Here is a 17,318-nt window from a genome sequence, read left to right on the forward strand (position 1 = left end):
TTTCTTGTGCTTTGCATATTGTAACATCTTGTACTGATCGATTTAAACATTTCTTCTGTACAGCACATTCCCCAGCCTATGTGAAAATCAGATGCAAAATGCTAGGCATTAAGGACTCAATCCGGCACATATTGTAGCCAGTAGAAAAATTTCTACTGAATTCAATGCACTTTGTATCAGGCTTCTAATTAGGATCTTTAAACATGTTGACATCAAATTTGGCACTTACTTTTCAGTGATTAACAAAGTGCAAATTTTAAATCGTTAGATAAGACTTGGTACCAAAGATTATGTTTACATGGAAATCCTTGTCTCTGTCTTTGGGAGTAAAGCACGCAGGTAGATGCAGTATCTCTTTATATAAATTGACAACACAGAACAACATAGATCACAGCTGTCATAAATTGATCTAATCAGAGTAGAAATTTATGTAAAATGTTCGCAGAATATGAATACTGGTTCTTTTTCACAGCAACTGCACTGATCAGTTCACATTATAGGCAAAAGACTTGTCAAATCATCATAGGGAAAACTAATTCTGTAGCATTTATCACTTTGAAAATGATATGATATAAATTATTGAACTAAGGAGAAAATTGCCATCAAGCAGAAGAGGAGGCCAGGGCATCTGTCCAGAGGTGCTAGAAGGTCTCTACTGTGAATATATTAGCTAAGAAAAAGCCACAGGAAGATGACAATTACAGAATTCTGTTTAATTGCATATTTTGTTAATGTCAGTGATGCTAATGAAGTGTGCTTCTTGCTCACAATCACTGGGTAAGCTGTAGGCCACACTGTACCCCTGGGAATAAGATATTCTCAATGCATTTAGCTTTGGCTCTTAGGGTTGTTTCACTTTCTTTGAAGCACTGATTTCAGTTATACATGGCATAATATAACATACACGGAACTGAAATCTTTACATTGATATCAGTGGACTTTGGACCAAGACCACAGGTATTTTTACCCCAGTAAAATGAAGGCCAACTGTAAAGGGGCTGAGCTCCTTTGGTGAGGTACTGAGCTCCTTCAATTTCCTTTGTTTTCAACAAACATTGAAAGCACTCAGAATCTTGCAGGACTGGGCGCTATAGTAAGCAAGCTTATCAGCAGGCCATTCAGTATACCACAGATGTCTCTGAGAGGCATGATGATCACTTTGTGAAATCATATGTAATATTACAGTGGATAAAATCCATTTTCAGCATAAGTCAATAGCCTTCAGTTGAGCTTCATCAGGCTTGGATTTGGCACATATTCTCAGTCCTTCATTTTCAATCTAAAGTGAGTTGTGGCTCCAGTAATGGGGAGGGATCTGCTTCTTCTTTTAAAGGATATAAATGACAGCTTATATTATAACTAAGAAATATTACTTAGTTGCAGTTATGGTTTTAAGAGGGAAGGAGGCCAGGGCAGTAGCCACTTTTATTGCATCATATATAACCTCATGGGGACTGTGTGGATTGTTTGAGAAAAAAAACTGCACTATCAAAATGGAATTAAAAGTCCAAAAAAAGAAATACAAGTCTGTGACAGCAAGTAACTTCACAGACCAGGGTAAAGAATACCATTGAGTATGTCCTGTTACGTTGCTCATTGGTTGATGAATTTTGATTAAGAGGACAAGAAATGGACATGACATATTTGTAGAAACGGCAGTTCCAGTTAAGAGACACATTTATGATTTTTTTTAGATGCCCAGGGATAGGGCAGTTTGGAGGCAGTTTGTCATGTGACATGATTTTATCACAGTAAAAGCAGTGATTTGGTGCATTTGAATTATTGTCAGGGTATGCAGGCCTTTGGAAGGGTGCTTTTTGGACAATTAATCTATTGAAACAAATAATTAAAATAAAATAGAATGAAAAAAAGCAAACGTGGGTCAGGAGAAACAAATAGGAGATGCCTTCTGACCTATCAGCTGGCTGGCGCCTAGTCCCACCTGTGGAATCCACATGACTGGAAAAGCTTCTGAAGAGGACCCTCAGTAAGAGAGTCAGGTCCAAGGGCAGCCGATGAAGGCCCAGCTGGGAAAGGCAGGAGAAGCCCCACCCCCTCTGCCCAAAGTCACACCCATTCCCTGAGACGATGCCCCTTCACAACCTTTCCCCATCCCCCAGACAAGCCCCGCCCAACCCCAGTTGGGGGTTGGGGCAGCCTTCCCTGGCTGCCAGGGAGATGGGCTGCTATGTGGCATGGCACCAGCCTTCCCTGGCCACTGGGTAGCCGCATGACACAGCCCTAGACTTCCCCAGCTACTGGGAAACTGGGCTGCTGCATGGTGAGGCCCCATCCTCTCCTGGGTGGCTGGGCAGTGTAGGCAATTTTGGGAAGGCAATGCCATGGTTAGGCCTTGTAATGACATACCACCCTTACAAACACACAGACTCCTTTTGCTGCAAGCTGCACTGTAACAATGGCCTGAACCTGCAGGGGAAACGCCCACTGATTGCAGGCAGAGCTCTGCTTGAGTAAGGACTGAACCTTTAAGTCATGTGCTCCCTAGCAGCTCCAGTTGCTAGCCCTGTAAGCAAACCGCGTAGAGCAAACAGACGCATTTGGGAGGTGGAGTTTTGGCTGGATAACAATAGGCAGGGCCTTCATCTCATCTTACATTTCCACAGCATCAGGGTCTGAGGAGCTGCCATCAGTCAAATCAATTTGAAGTTCAGACCTCTGTTTCATACTAGCAGATGTGCTCACCTCATTCATCTAATTGATTCCATATTGGAATTAAAAGTGACTGCACTGTGCTTTTACTAGCTGAAATCTTTCTTTCAGGGATTAAAGAAATACAGTTAAAGAATTCACCCCTGAAATGAGATGCAGCATACACCAGTTTTATCCTTCACTTCGTCCATGAACTACTACTTCCTGTTGGCTAAGTCTGCATCTTAAGTTATTCTGCATCTTAACAGCAAGCCCGTTTTTTTTCAAAATATAACAGGCTCACTATTTTGACGTCCCTGTAAACCTCATTCCATGAGGATTAAGGGATCTTTTGGTATAACAGGCTATTTTCGAAATTTGGCACCATGTACACAGCACCAAATTACAAAATAAGCTATTTTGAAATTGACTTTAAATAAGCTATGTAATTTGCGTAGCTCAAATTGCATAGCCTATTTCAAGCTCTGGGTGTAGTGTAGACAAACCCTTTGTGTAGCTGAAGATCTATAATAGATAGAAAGATTGATTGGGTATCCAGTCCCTTCCAACCAAGCCACCGTGATAGGAAAAGCTTTATGTTTTCAGTAACCGTGAGGGCAGTCGATAAACAACATGCGGAGTTTTGAGCTTTGACTGACCACTGTCAATGGATGAAGAATTTCATGCTATGATGGTAGAGAGACGTAAAGCTATGAGGAAGGAATATTTCCATTTTGCTTCATAATTGGCAGAGGGGATCCTTGTGACCATTTAAAAAAATCAACAGTACAGCAGCAAATACTTCAATAAACAAATCACGCTTCACGGTTGCTTCTTCTCCCTCCAGCATGTCAGACATAAGTGACAGTGAAACCATCACTCTCCATGATGTATGAAAATGATCCTGTAATGACTAGAAACACGTAGGTGCTGAATTGTTTCAACAAAGGAAAAACTTTGAATTAAAACCAAGCTCAGGGCAAATTATGCTTTAAACCAAGAAGTGACTTTCTTGCTCCTAAGTATTTGAGTTTCATGTATGAAATCATATTATGCACCTGATCTTTTAAATCTTCATGAGCAAAGGCTAAATTGCCCAGGGCTACATACTACCAATTAGCTAGAGTCTGAGCAGAGCTGCATGTCTGCAGGGGGATTTTGCAGCCACTGGGCCTAATTCACTGCACCTGTGAAGGCATTTACACCAGTGCAGTGTGAGTGTCAAACTTTACCAGAGGCAGGTGATGCATTTTTCATTTACTTGGACCTGGTGTAAATGAATACAAAAGATACATGGCAATAGTGAAGCAGGTCCATTATGCATTAGGGGGCATAATCCCTTTCTATAGAGCAGGGGTGGGGAACCTAAGGCACAGGGGCCACATCTGGCCCCCAGCTTGCTTGAATCTGGCCCCTGAGGCTCAGGGCTCCCTGCACCACTGGGGAGCCTGCATTGGTTCTCCAGCTCCCAACATTCCTCATGGGACTAGAGCACACAATTTCTACTAGCCTGGGTCCCCCTAGGTTCTGGTGTGCGTATGAGGGAAATGTGGGGTGTGTCTTTCCCCACCCTTGCTATAGTGCCTTCATTGGGAGTGCCCCACCCCTTCCTGCATGGAGAGAGGGTTTGCAATTGCTGCAGTTGTCCATGCCTTTGGATGGGATTCCCAAGGCAGTAGAATACTCATCTACAAGCAATAGTGCCATGCTAATCTGTCTATAACTTTACACAAGACTGCCCCTTTCAGTTCACTGTTATGAAAATAACAGCAACAATCAAAAATTGACCTTATTATGGCATTGTATCTCAATGGTCCCAAACCCCATATGCAGTAGTGTTTGGTGCAACATCTGTTAAATCCTTTTTTAATAGAGTCAAAGATGGTGAAATATTTTGGTGCAACAAATCTATGGAAATGTCATGGGTCTGCACTTTGTTGAACATGAGATTTAATAAAAAAAGTTCAGAGCCACTTCTGATATAGGCATTTCTGTTGTCTCTCTATTAGGTGTTATTATGTAACAAACTCAATGTCCCCACCATTAGCTTCATCTTTTAAATCTAATTGATATAGATGTGCAGACCAGAGTATCTGACAAGCAAGTGACTGTTTTCTGCAAGCATCACATTTATTTTCTGATTTTTTTTCAGCTGATATCAGCATAATTTCTTTTGTAAATCTGTAAATTTTTCTGCGGGCAATGATCCTGTATTTATATGTGACTTGTCTCAGATGGTCTGACATAACAACCAACTACAACTGGGCTACATCTACACTGGCATGATTTTCCGGAAATGCTTTTAACGGAAAACTTTTCCGTTAAAAGCATTTTTGGAAAATTGCGTCTAGATTGGCAGGACGCTTTTCCGCAAAAGCACTTTTGCGGAAAAGTGTCGGTGGCCAATCTAGATGTGGTTTTGCACAAAAAAGCCCTGATTGCCATTGTAGACATCAGGGCTCTTTTGCACAAAACAGTACTGTACTGTTTACACTGGCCCTCCTGCACAAATGATTTGCGCAAGAGGGCTTTTGCCCGAACGGGAGCAGCACAGTATTTCCACAAGAACACTGATAATCTTACATGAGATCGTCAGTGTTCTTGCGGAAATTCAAGCAGCCAGTGTAGACAGCTGGCAAGTTTTTCTGCAAAATCAGATGATTTTGCGGAAAAACTTGCCAGTCTAGACACAGCCCTGAAGCATCAAGAAATGCCCACTATTGTTTGGCCATAAACGGAAAAATTGCTATCAGCTAATTCTTCTCATAGGCACCACAGATCAAAGGAAAGATCCTCGGTGTTCTGGAAATTACAAGTGACTCTGCTGAGGGAAATAGGCAAAGTCCTCAGGCTGTTTATTGCTAAATTGTAAGCAACTAAGGGTCTTTTAAGCCTGAAAGGGTCTCTTAAGCCACCTCAGCACTTCTAAAAGCACTATTCCCTCTCTATTGAAATAAATAGTTAATAAGCTTGCGTAAATTTGGCAAATAACATATGTTTCAGTGGTGCAGAAGAAAGAAGAAACAGACTCATATTTGAAACAGAAGGCAGTTGTCTTATGTTATGTTCCTAGAATAGTTATATTTATCCTGTGGTTTTCTTGGAGGTGCTTGGAGCCATTAAATCTAAAGCTGTATATTAGAGCAATATTGTCCACATTTGTTATCTAACATTTCCATCTATCACCTATTAAATATTTTATATGTACCTGATGCATTATTTAAGATGTTAAACACAGACAAAATATCAAGAGAATACAGTTTTTATGCACTTTAGATTCAAGCAAATCACAGGAAGACTGTTCAGTAGCGGAAATCCATCTTTCTCATCTCGGAAAGCTGATCCAAAGCCACACTGAAGTGAATGGAAAGACTCCCTTTGACTTCAGTGGACCTACACTCAGGCCTCTTATGAGTTAATTGGTGCTAGTCCCACTGGGAAATGATACTGGCACAGAGATAATCTAGAGTTTGGGGAGCCCAAAGCCAACTGTTTTGTCTCACCTGTCCTGATTTGCACTGTATGCTCCTCAGCCATGGCTGAGAGCCTGGACCATTGGCTGTAATTCCCAGGTGGTTCGCAGTTGTGAAACTACATTTGTGAAGTTGCACAATTATAATTTTGCAGGTAATTTCTTGTCTTTAGAGCTCCTTAAAAAGTAACTATTTTCTTAAACCTCTGGATTTTTTTTGAGGTTTAATAATTTGAAATATATATATATTTGGGTTGTAGTAGTTAAGGATTCTGAGTCTTATTCTCCTGAGTTCTTTCTCTTTCATGTGATATTCATTCATAATTAAGGACAGAAGTTTGTTATACTAACCACAAATCTTCTAGGGGAGGATTTTCAGAAGTGCTCAATGTAGACCTAACTCTGGTCTCATTGTGATTAATTGTAACATTCCCATTGCGTACCATGGGAGCAAAGTGCGGCTAAACCCTTTTGAAAATCTCACCCTAAATCAACACTGCAAAGTCAGGCCACCTACATCTAAAATATTACTTTCCTTTAGTCAACATGTTTAATATTTTTAGTTGTAGTATTAAAAGAACAACACCAGAAGCCTTCGTTCAGCTGGTTGAATAGTGTCAGTAAAAAGATCAGAGAAGAGGCATTCTAACAGTCTTTTCCTGAAAGGTGTACAGACTGCGAGGGTGTACTTGCAGCTTTCATACTGCAAATGACTCATTAACAAATGCCATAATTGTCTGACTTACAATCAGCTGTCATTTGTGAAACTTACGTGTTTTCTTTCTTCCTAATCCTGTTTTACTTGATGCTTGGGTTTTGAGTGGGACACTTGATGGATTTCATTCTGTTATAATATAATAAGTAATCATCTATTAATTATCCATAGGTGCCTTATGAGGTGCAGCGGAAAAGACCACCACCACGAAGACCTATTGATTATTCAGTCAATCCAAGAAAAATCAGAAATGTGACTCTTGTATAGGAGGTTGCTGGATCACTGAAATTTACACTTGTATGACTTCCCGCAGTACAGAAAGATGATCATAATTTCATTTATATTTGAAAAAAGGACCATAGCTGTATTTATTTCATGTAATGAATTATTTTTATCATGAAGAACTAACAACCTTGACTTTAACATGCACCTTTTCAACAAAATTCTGCAAGCAAATGATGGTCCTGATCCTGTAATAGGATCCAGGCAGATGCACGCTGCAGAATTCCATTGACTTCCATGGGACTTTCCAAAGGCAAGGGGCCATGTTGTGGAGTCCCATGGAAGTCAGTGTGGCTCCTTGTGGGGACAAAGATTTGCTCACCCACCGCCAACTGAAAGTTCAGAGGTTATGTAGGCTGGACATTTATCAGTCTGGAACAGCACAATCTATTGCTGGTTAGTCTTTTATATGACTTAATTTATATTTTTTGATCATCCCAAGCTCTATCAACAATTTTTTTCCATTTTCTAATGTGAACTAAGATTTCCAAAAGGCCAGTTCATGATTTTCAATCAAAACTGATGTTTTCATACTAAAAAAATAGGTTATTGACTAAAAACTTCTCGCAAAAAGTGTCTGTTTCTAAAGAAAAATTCAACTGTTTGTCAAAAATGTAACACACACACACACACACACACACAAAATAGTTTTTGATTGAAAACCAGAAAAATGACAGTTGAAAAACTAAAAATGTTGATTCAGAACTCACATGGCAATTCATCATAAGAATTGGATTTTGGATGTGTCATTTCCCTCTTCTTCTCTATATACTGAGTCCTCCAGCCTGTCATATCTCTTGACTTACTCCAGCCAGATTTTCTCATGATGCATCACAGTGTTTTGTTAAGATGGGACACAGTGGTAAAACATGGGAGATACAGTCTGAGCAGGGAGCTTGACCTATAGAGCAGAATGAGGGCATGACACACCTGAACTACAATTCACTTGAGGCATGGAAGTGGCATTTCCAAACAGAAAGTTTTAATTTTCAGCCAAAAATTGTGGGCTGACTTTTTAAAAATTTACAACTGAAAATTTTCAGTTTATGATTTTTCATTAAAATTATAAATTTTTCCATGGAACATTTTTTTTCTAGGCAGCTTTAGCTGTTATAGACTCATGACTTTCTAAGTTATTCTGTAATTTATATATTGATATTTCATAAGGACTTGTTCTTCCAAATGTTGGAAAGAAGTGACGCTCCCAGAATTATCTCTACAGTGATAGACTATGCAACAAAGCAAATAAATCCAGATCCTGAATTGTGAGAAAATTTTGTTTTGCGCAATTAATTAAATTGTGACTACTGAATTCAGATTTTGCATTGGTAGTAGCATTTTACTGTTTGTTAGGGCAAATGCTGAAGCCAATTCATATTCAGACATGTTCAATTATTTACAAATATGTTTCAAATTCTGTAATACTCCACCTTTTGTGTGTCTTGTCTATTTAGGATGAGATTTTCAAATATACTCTTAGGCTATGTCTATACTGCAGGTTTTTGTGCAAGAAGCTTTTTGCAGAAGAGACCTTTTTGCAGAAAAGTCCACACTGCATGAACACTCTTGCGCAAGAAAGCTCTAATTGCCATTAACAGAATGGCCATCAGAGTACCTGTGCTTTTTCTGATAGGCTCTTTTTGAGCAGGAACCCCCTGCTGAGCATCCACACACACCTTTTTGTGCAAGAACTGTTGTGCAAAAAGGAGTTATTCCTCGTAGAAAGAAGTATACCTATACCGCAAAAAGCCCTCTGTTCGGCTGTTTTACTGTACATTTTCTTGCGCAAAAATGCACTTGAGGTATGGATGCTCCATGGGTTTTTGAGCAAAAACCCTGTAGTGCGGACGTAACTTTATTGACTACAATGAACCAAAAACATTGTATATAAATAATAATGACATTATACAGATATAACATAAATAATTTGTATGTAAGAGTCTATGTGTCCTTCCTTTGTAATAACAATGAATTGAGAAATATCAATATCGTATAAGTATTAGCAGGGCTCAACAAATCAGTGAATCTACTCGCCCATGGTGAGTAGATTTCAGTTGGTCGCCCCGTTCACCGGTGGCACGCACATACGCAATGCGGGTCTGGCGCATGCGCAGTGCGGGGCTGGTGAATAGATTTCACCATGCTTTGTCAAGCCCTGAGTATTAGCATTATCATATCCAGGGCTCGACAAACCTCTGAATCTACTCGCCTGTGGCGAGTAGATTTCATCCGGTCGCTCCGTGAGCCCCATTCACCGGCTCTTCGCACATGCGCAGTGCTGGTCTGGCACATGCGCAGTGCGGGGCTGGTGAGTAGCTCTCGCCGGGGTTTGTCAAGCCCTGATTATATCTGGTATCCCTTAATACTGGTGTAGATTAACGTAAATAAGTAACAAACTTGAAGAGAAAATGAATTTGCAACAAAATGTAGGGCTGAGATCTACAAGAGTTCTTCTAGGGGAATTTCCATTTATTGCCATGATCAGGCTTAAAGTTATGCCAATATTAAAATTGAATTCTATCACATAATAGAAAAAAATACAGCTCTGGTAAGGCTTTCAGTACAAGTGAATGATTAATCAGCTCTCCTGCTCCATTGTATTGTGGTTCAAATATGAAAATTGTACTGAGAAGAAATGCTATTTAACATTTAGAATTGGTTGAAAAATCTCCAGCAGAACAGAAAATGCTGATTTGATGAAACATTATCAGACATTTTGTTTTGAGGAGATGGAAAACCCTTATTTCAACTTTACTTTTTAAACTTTTAAATTACATTAATATATTGGGGAAACTGGATATAGAGATTAATGGAAAAGCGGCGAGGAGTCCTGTGGCACCTTATGGAGTATGATTAATGGAGATTAATGGAGTATGCTTAAATCTGATTGATCATTTCAAGTACCTTGGTGGCTGGGTTAGAGAAGATGGAGACCTTGAGCATGAGAAACAGTCCAGACTTGGGAGTGTTGGAGGAGTGGAATAGTATCTCAGGTGCTGTGTATGAGAAGCATGCTCTACTGACACTGGAAAGTGCAACTATATAGCACAATGGTATGCCTCACAATGCTTTATACAACAGAAGCATGGGCAACAAAGAGACTGCAGCTTCAACACTACAGATGAAATGCCTTCACTCAATAAAGGGAGCTACCCAAGTTGAGTATCTTTTTCCAATTCTTTTTTCGGAAGAGGCTTTTCTGACATTTGGCCCATCTACCCTGGGATGAGGAAGAACGGCTCTTGTGCAAAAGGGTTTTTTTGCACAAAAAGGAGCCATCTACACAGAGTTTTTGTGTGGAAAAACCTCTTGCGCAAAAGGGAAAGGAAAAGGAAATGCAAATGAGAGCGCAACATGTGCAAATGAGCACTCCATTTGCATTTCCTCTTGCAGAAGAGGAATCAGTGCAGATGTAGTGTTAGAGAGCAGCGTGCTCCAGTAACTCCCCCTGCCACCTTAGCATGCCTACCCTGCACTAAGGTCTGCAGGGAAGGGGAACAAGCATCAGCTCATGTCTGCCAAAGGCTCCACCAGCAGCAGAGTCACAAGAGTCTCTCCATATGTATCAAATGAATAGTACCAATGAATCCTTCCACTGATTTCACTGAGCTCCAGCCCTAAAAACACACCAATCCCCAGAATTAGATCCTGCAGTTTTCATTCTATAGTAGGCATAAGGACACAGCAATGTGAATTATGCTGACATAACATGATGTTTTCATGGTACTGTAAATGTCACAGATTTAATGTAGTCCCCTTACTAAAGGTGCCTCTGACTTTTTCTGGGAGGATCCTGTGTGCTGCAATCTAGCCCTAGAGACTACAACTCCCATGAGTCCTTGAGGAAACCAGAAAGAGAGGACTTGTCCAGGCATGTTGAGAGAGGGTCTCAGCAGTCTGGGGCTCTCCATTTTGGGAGAGGGGAGCCAGACTGCTGTGGAAGAGCCTTATTTCCAGGTCAGGAACTGTTGTGTTGTGGCTACAGTCTGGGACTGAAAGCCTGTGGTGCTTGGATCTAGCAGGCTGCTGATTGCCCTAGAGGGGAGAGACTCTGGCTGCACCTGTGGCTGAGGAGGACTACCTAAAAAACAGCACTTGGGGGAGGCTGTAAGTAAATGGGCTCTTTGGGAAAGTGCGGCATGGGACAGACCTCAGAGATACAGACTAACTCTGAGTCCAAAGAGAGGCAGAGTGTCCAGCCCAGTGAACCAGAGCTGCTGGCATTTGGTGGAGCCTATTCCAGTGTCAGAGGGAGTTTGCAGCTGGCTGCACAGCTTGGACTAACACACACACACAACCTACAGAGAACCTCCACTCCAGCTGCAGATCTTCAAGCGCACCCACGCAAGCATCTGGGATTCTAGGAGTTCACGCTCTGGGGTGGGATAAATGGTGGCAGTGCAAATGCCAGATAGATAAGTTCCTATTATTTCTGTGTATTTTCTTAATGTTATTCACTGTTAATCTGTTAAACCCAGTTTCTTTAAGTTGTTAAGTAAAGGTGTATTCATTCTAACGTAATCAATTAGATGTATATTATTTATAATTTATAATGGTCCTAGAGTTAGACCCAAATTATTGCTGGAATAATTTTATTCCTGGAAGCTCCCAAGGCACACCATCAAGTGTGTACAGGGCCAGTCAGGTGGAGGCACCACCACTGCATATTCTTTATGAGCCAGGGATTGCAGCAAAGGAGGGTACTTCTAGACTACATCCCTCTGTTGGCAAAGGGATCTAAATGAAGCACTTCGAAAGTACAAATGAAGCGGGGATTTAAATATCCTGCACTTCATTTGCATAATCATGTCATGACGATCTTTCGAAGAAGCGCCATTTCGAAAGTAAAACCGCGGCCTAGAAGTGGTTCTTTAAAAAATGGCAGGCTTTTTTGAAAGATTGGAGTACAGGATCTTTTGAAAAAGCCTGCCGTTTTTGAAAGAACTGCATCTAGACTGCAGTTTTACTTTTGAAATGGCGCTTGTTCGAAAGAGCACCATGACGCCATTATGCAAATGAAGCGCGGGATATTTAAAGACCCGCTTCATTTGCACTTTCAAAGTGCCTCATTTGCATCCCTCTGCCGACAGAGGTACGTGGTCTAGATGTACCCAGAGTGGATAGGGAATCCCCAGCTAAACAATATCACCACTGGGGTACTCAGGATCTCCTTTTTATGTTAAAGCCATCAGGAACCCAGGCACACCTGTAACCCGAGGAGGAAAAAGGGGGTTATATTAAAAAAAATTGATTTTTTTTCCAGAGCTGTGTAGAGCAACAAACCAAACATATGCGCTGACAGGCTGGGTCGGTTTTCTGTGCTGTCCAAAACTACAATTCAATCATTCAGCTATGGTGTGTTCTTACATAGCATTCATGTCAGGTTCATTAATGCCAACAGTATCCTTTAAAATTATAAACTGGTAAAATGAAAATGTTCAAGAACATTGGCTAGGGCTGCCAACTTGGTAATATTTAAAAACTGGACATTTCAACAGTAAGTGCTGCAACCTCCCCTGCCCTGCCTCTTCCCTTGAGGTCCTGCCCCTGCCATGTCTATTCCCCCTAAAGCCCTATCCCTGTCCATTCCTCTTCCCTTTTATTCCCTGTTGCTTGCTGCTTTCCCTCTCTAACAACCCCACTTGGGTCAGGTGGGACTCGCCTACTTTGCCGGGGCAGGGAACAGATAGGAAATGGCCTGGCTAAGTAGGAGGTTGGTGTGGGTGATGACTCAGCACCTCCCACCTCCTCCATCTGTAATAACCGGAATTGGGTATCCTGACTAGATGTTGTCAGGTCTCTTTTTTGGCTGGACACTCCAATCAAATACTGGGCACCTGGGCACCCCAACAGTGGCACATTTTCTTACCAAATGTATTGTTCTCAGACATTTCACACAAACTATGTATCATCCTTAACTTCTAGTCTTTTAGGCTCTCTTGAAAGTTGTGTACTATTAAGTGAGGATTTTTATCCCCCCTAAACTGTAAATTGTAAGCAGCATTTGAAGCACTTTATGGAGGCACAGATCTCTGATACCTGTAGAGGTTGATTTTATTATTAAAATTTCAGTGATGTTTTCTTATTCTGGCTATATCTATGTTCTATGTTGTTCACAAACACTACTATTGCCTGATATTGTAAAACCACTCCATGTTCCATTATTAAGTGTTCTGATTTGAATTCTTTACAAGTAGCCCTGGAAACAAGAACTTCGTGGACATACAGTATTTCATTCCAGAGTAAGGTTTCTTAAAGTTATCTCCTTCAGTTTTGTATTTCACAGAGTATTAGGAATAAGCTACCTGAACCCACCTAGTCACAGCTATTTAAAAATAGCCTTAACTTCATGCAGTGGTTTCTCTTTACAAAAGAAAGCATCTCACATTTGAGTGGGCAAAGCAACAGAGGCAAACTCTCACCATTGCCCACAACAGGTAATCACCTTAATGACTGAATATTTATTTCCCCCCAAATAAGGTGGACTAGAGCCTTCCGTTATACATAGTCTGAAAAATTTATGAAATGGGTGTATGGCATTTGGTGATCAAATACACAGATTAAACAGAATTGAGCTAGTGAGAGGATTTTTTAATCTCTATTGCCTTTGTAAGAATTGCATCTGATCCTTCATTGAAGAGCTTCAGGGTATTAAGGCTACTGTTGAATTGTTGTAGGGAAGTTGAAAGGGTGAGATAGTGCTTTGCCACAGCACTTAGTTGCCAAGGCAGCAAATGTTTGAGCAAAAGCTATAGGAAAAATAACACCTGAACACAATGTACTGAGCAACCTCAGCAATTTAAACATAACACAGAGTTCACTGAATACATTTCTCCTTAGAAGCTTTAGAAGCGTATGACACTCCATGTTTCATTATGTAAGCTCAATGTGAGAAGAATTTATAATCTCATACTCATTTCAGGACATGGCAGAGGACCAGATCTTGCTTCTTTTGTTCACACAAACCTTTGCTGATTTCAGGAGAAATTTAGAATGAGGAAGAGAAGCAGGATATAGCTCAAAAGGCTGGTATAGCTCTAGGCCACGTCTACACTGGGAGATATAAAGCGCTGGCCGTTACGGTGCTGCTTACAGAGCAGAGCAGCAAGAATGCTATTGGGTGTCCACATGGTTAGCCACCAGCACATTAGTGTGGCTACACTTCTGGCATTTGCAGTGCCTTTGAGAGTGGTGCATTGTGGGCAGCTATCCCACAGCTTCTCTTCCTCTCCTGCCACAGAGGTTTGTGGGAGGTGCAGGGCAATGTGGGTCCCATCCCGATGCCCTGTGGTGCATCACTTCACATCCCAGCAATTCCCACGCTTCTGTTTGCAGTTGGTACCATCTTTCAGCAGCTTCTGTGTTGCATCTTCTGCCTCCTCAGTGTGTGGGAATGGATCCCCAGTTGCTGACGAAAATGCTATTAGGTCTCACTAACATGTCACAAATGGCAGTTGAATTATTCCTGAAGCTGCCAAGTGACGATGAGAAGTCCATGCGGGGTATGCATGGCACGAGATTTCTTGTGGCATTCAAGGGGATGCTGACCATTGGGCATGGGATACAAACACTGAGTGGTGGGATCCCACTGTCATGCAAGCCTGGGATGACGAGCAATGGCTGCAGAACTTTTGGATAAGGAAAGCCACGTTCATGGGACGGCGTACTGAGCTCACTCCCACATAATGAGGAACAGTTGAGGTGCCTTGTGTTCTTTTGTTCCACTCTTTGTTTCTGTGGGGAGCTCAACAATGCAATGTTGCTCTCTGCTTTTTAAAAGAAGAAAACAAAACAACCCCCTGGCAATGGTGGTTGTAAATAGCAACTCCAGGCCCTGCTTTGCACTGGGAAGATGCCAGCATTTGTTGCTCAATTTTATCCTGCTGTTTCTACAACAGATTACAGTGTGTGATTTTGGAGAAATGATGTAACAGTAGTCCAAATTAAACATGAGCACGTCCGTTCAAATCTGGAAGGCAGGTGCTAGATTCCCTTAGTGAGTATTAGATACATCTGGAAAGGAAAAGCCCATTTCTGCTTCCATGGCAGTGGAAATAGAGTCAAATCCTCCCACATGCCTGGTACTATACCTAATGATGCCCAGGACCTCTATTAGAGCCTTCCCTCCCTTACTTATCATATTAACCTCTTCTGGTGGGGTCCATATTCCTCTCTTGCTAAGCTTCACACAAAGGTGCATTGTCCACTCAGTCCCTGCAATTCCTTCTTTGGGGGCAGTGACCCGAGGCCACTAGCACCCCTAATCCAGTCTGGGGAAGGCTTCTGTGGATGAGATCTGGGCCAAAGCCACCTACTCTCTGTGCACACGTTTCCTATTCATAGCTCCAACTCCTTCTAGCAGCCAGCTCTCAGCTTCCTCCATTTCCTCCCCCCTCCCTTTTCATTTGCTAGCATTTTCTTGACTTTATGAGCCTCTCCACAGGTGATATCATTTCAGACAAGCATGCCAAGGTCAGCTCCGTCAAGGCAAAAATGCAACACAGTAGAGAGGGTACGTTGTTAACTAGACACAGCACTACGCTGACCCCTTCTAAACATAAGCATTGTTCACAAACCTAGCACTGGCTGACTGTCTGGGAGCAAGATACAGGAACCCCACAATGGTAAGTTCATCACTGGGGGCAGGAGAATTCCTTGGTGTGGGGGCACAGGGATTTTCATTTGCACATGGCTGCACTGTACTCTGGCTAGGTGTGCCTTGGGGAGAGTTCTGTGGAGGAGGAGGGGAGGGAGTAATGGCCATTTATTTCCACAGGGTGCATTCATCCTGGAAGACACCTCACGGCTTAGGGTGTGCAGGGAAGTAAAGGAAGGTCTTTTACTTGACCATGGGTTACATCTGGACCCATATGCGGCTTGTCTTTGCGCAGTGATGGTTTCTCCGCCCCAAACAGCACGGAGATGAGGGAAAGGCAGCCCTCGGGTCAGGCAGCACAGTAGCATTGCAATCAAATTTACACAGATGCCTGGCTCAGCAGCTGCATGACATTTTTGATGAGATCTGTGAGGCAGATTATTGTGAATTATGAGATTGCATCAATGCCCTGTTCAGCATCTGAGCAGCGCTGTGATGGTAGCAGCAATACACAGAACTGAGCCTCCTTTCTGTAACCTTCCCGTTCCTGGCAACTTGCTTGATTGCTTCCAGGAATCACACCCGCTTACCAGGTTCATCCTCTGCAGCTTCCAACTACTGCGACTGGCTCGCCTCGTTGGGGGTACAAAACAGCTCCTGACTACAAGTATTTGTGGATGCTGAGTTGTTCTCTAGTTCTGGGTTCCCCTTTCCCTCAGCGCATTCCTCCACAATTTCTTCCTCCTGGCTTGGTCCACTGTTGGTGGTCCCTGAGCCCCCAAAGTATCTACAGGGGGTCTTTGGAATGGAGGTGGGATCACCCACAAGTATATCACCCTGCAGGTCATAAGTGCAGCACCAGAGTAGTGGTTTGCTTCTTGTGGCTTGCATTAGGTGTTTCACAGCTCCTTCACTTTGACCCTACACTGCAATGCGTACCAGTCATGGCCCCTTTTGATCATACATCTTGAGATCTCCCCATAGATATGATAATTCTTGCAGCAGGAGCGCAGTTGAGACTGGACAACCTCCTCATCCCAAACTCAGATAAGGTCTCACCTTGGCATGACTCCAAGTGGCAGATGTCATAGTGCGTGGAGAAGGCATGGCCATCTGGAGAGAAAACATACATGTCACTGAGCAAACAGGAAGGGGACTTTCAAATTTTAAAAAGAACGCAAAGGGAGGGTCTGAGGGTTGGGCACCTGAGAGCAGGGCAGTAGAGTTCAAACAGATGAGCAGAGGGGCAAGAACAGGCATTATGGGAAGGTTGCCTGAGGCCAGTCAACATACAGTACTACACCAGAGTGTCCACAATGGCACCTCACGGCTCTGTCTAGAGTGCAGCAAGTTCTACACTGCTCGTCAGGTGCTTTCCCTATAGCACAGTAACTGCAGAGCTAATGCACACTATGTGCCTTATTAGTGTGGACACCTCGAATGTGACAGTGCTGGGGGCTGATTTACTGCACAATAACTGGCAGTGTACACTTGGTCTCAGTCACATCAGGGAGATTTTCAAAGGCACATACATAATAGCCATTTGTACCTTTGAAAATCTACCACTCTCGGTAGAACTATTTATACTGAAAAATAATTTAAAT

General features: G+C 42.2%; 1 protein-coding gene across 4 annotated transcripts in view; it reads left to right on the forward strand.

The window, feature by feature from the left end:
* The window catches only part of IGSF5 (immunoglobulin superfamily member 5), a 48,818-nt gene extending 41,070 nt beyond the window's left edge, over nt 1-7,748 (forward strand). For all 4 annotated transcript variants that reach the window (XM_006122366.4, XM_075912088.1, XM_075912084.1 and 1 more), the window contains one exon: nt 7,008-7,748. In XM_006122366.4, coding sequence (XP_006122428.2) covers nt 7,008-7,103 — 96 coding nt within the window. In that variant the 3' untranslated portion in view covers nt 7,104-7,748. The remainder of the gene's footprint in view (nt 1-7,007) is intronic.
* Nucleotides 7,749-17,318: the final 9,570 nt, after the last annotated feature.

Source organism: Pelodiscus sinensis, chromosome 1, assembly GCF_049634645.1.
Source record: "Pelodiscus sinensis isolate JC-2024 chromosome 1, ASM4963464v1, whole genome shotgun sequence".
NCBI classification, from domain to species: domain Eukaryota; kingdom Metazoa; phylum Chordata; order Testudines; family Trionychidae; genus Pelodiscus; species Pelodiscus sinensis.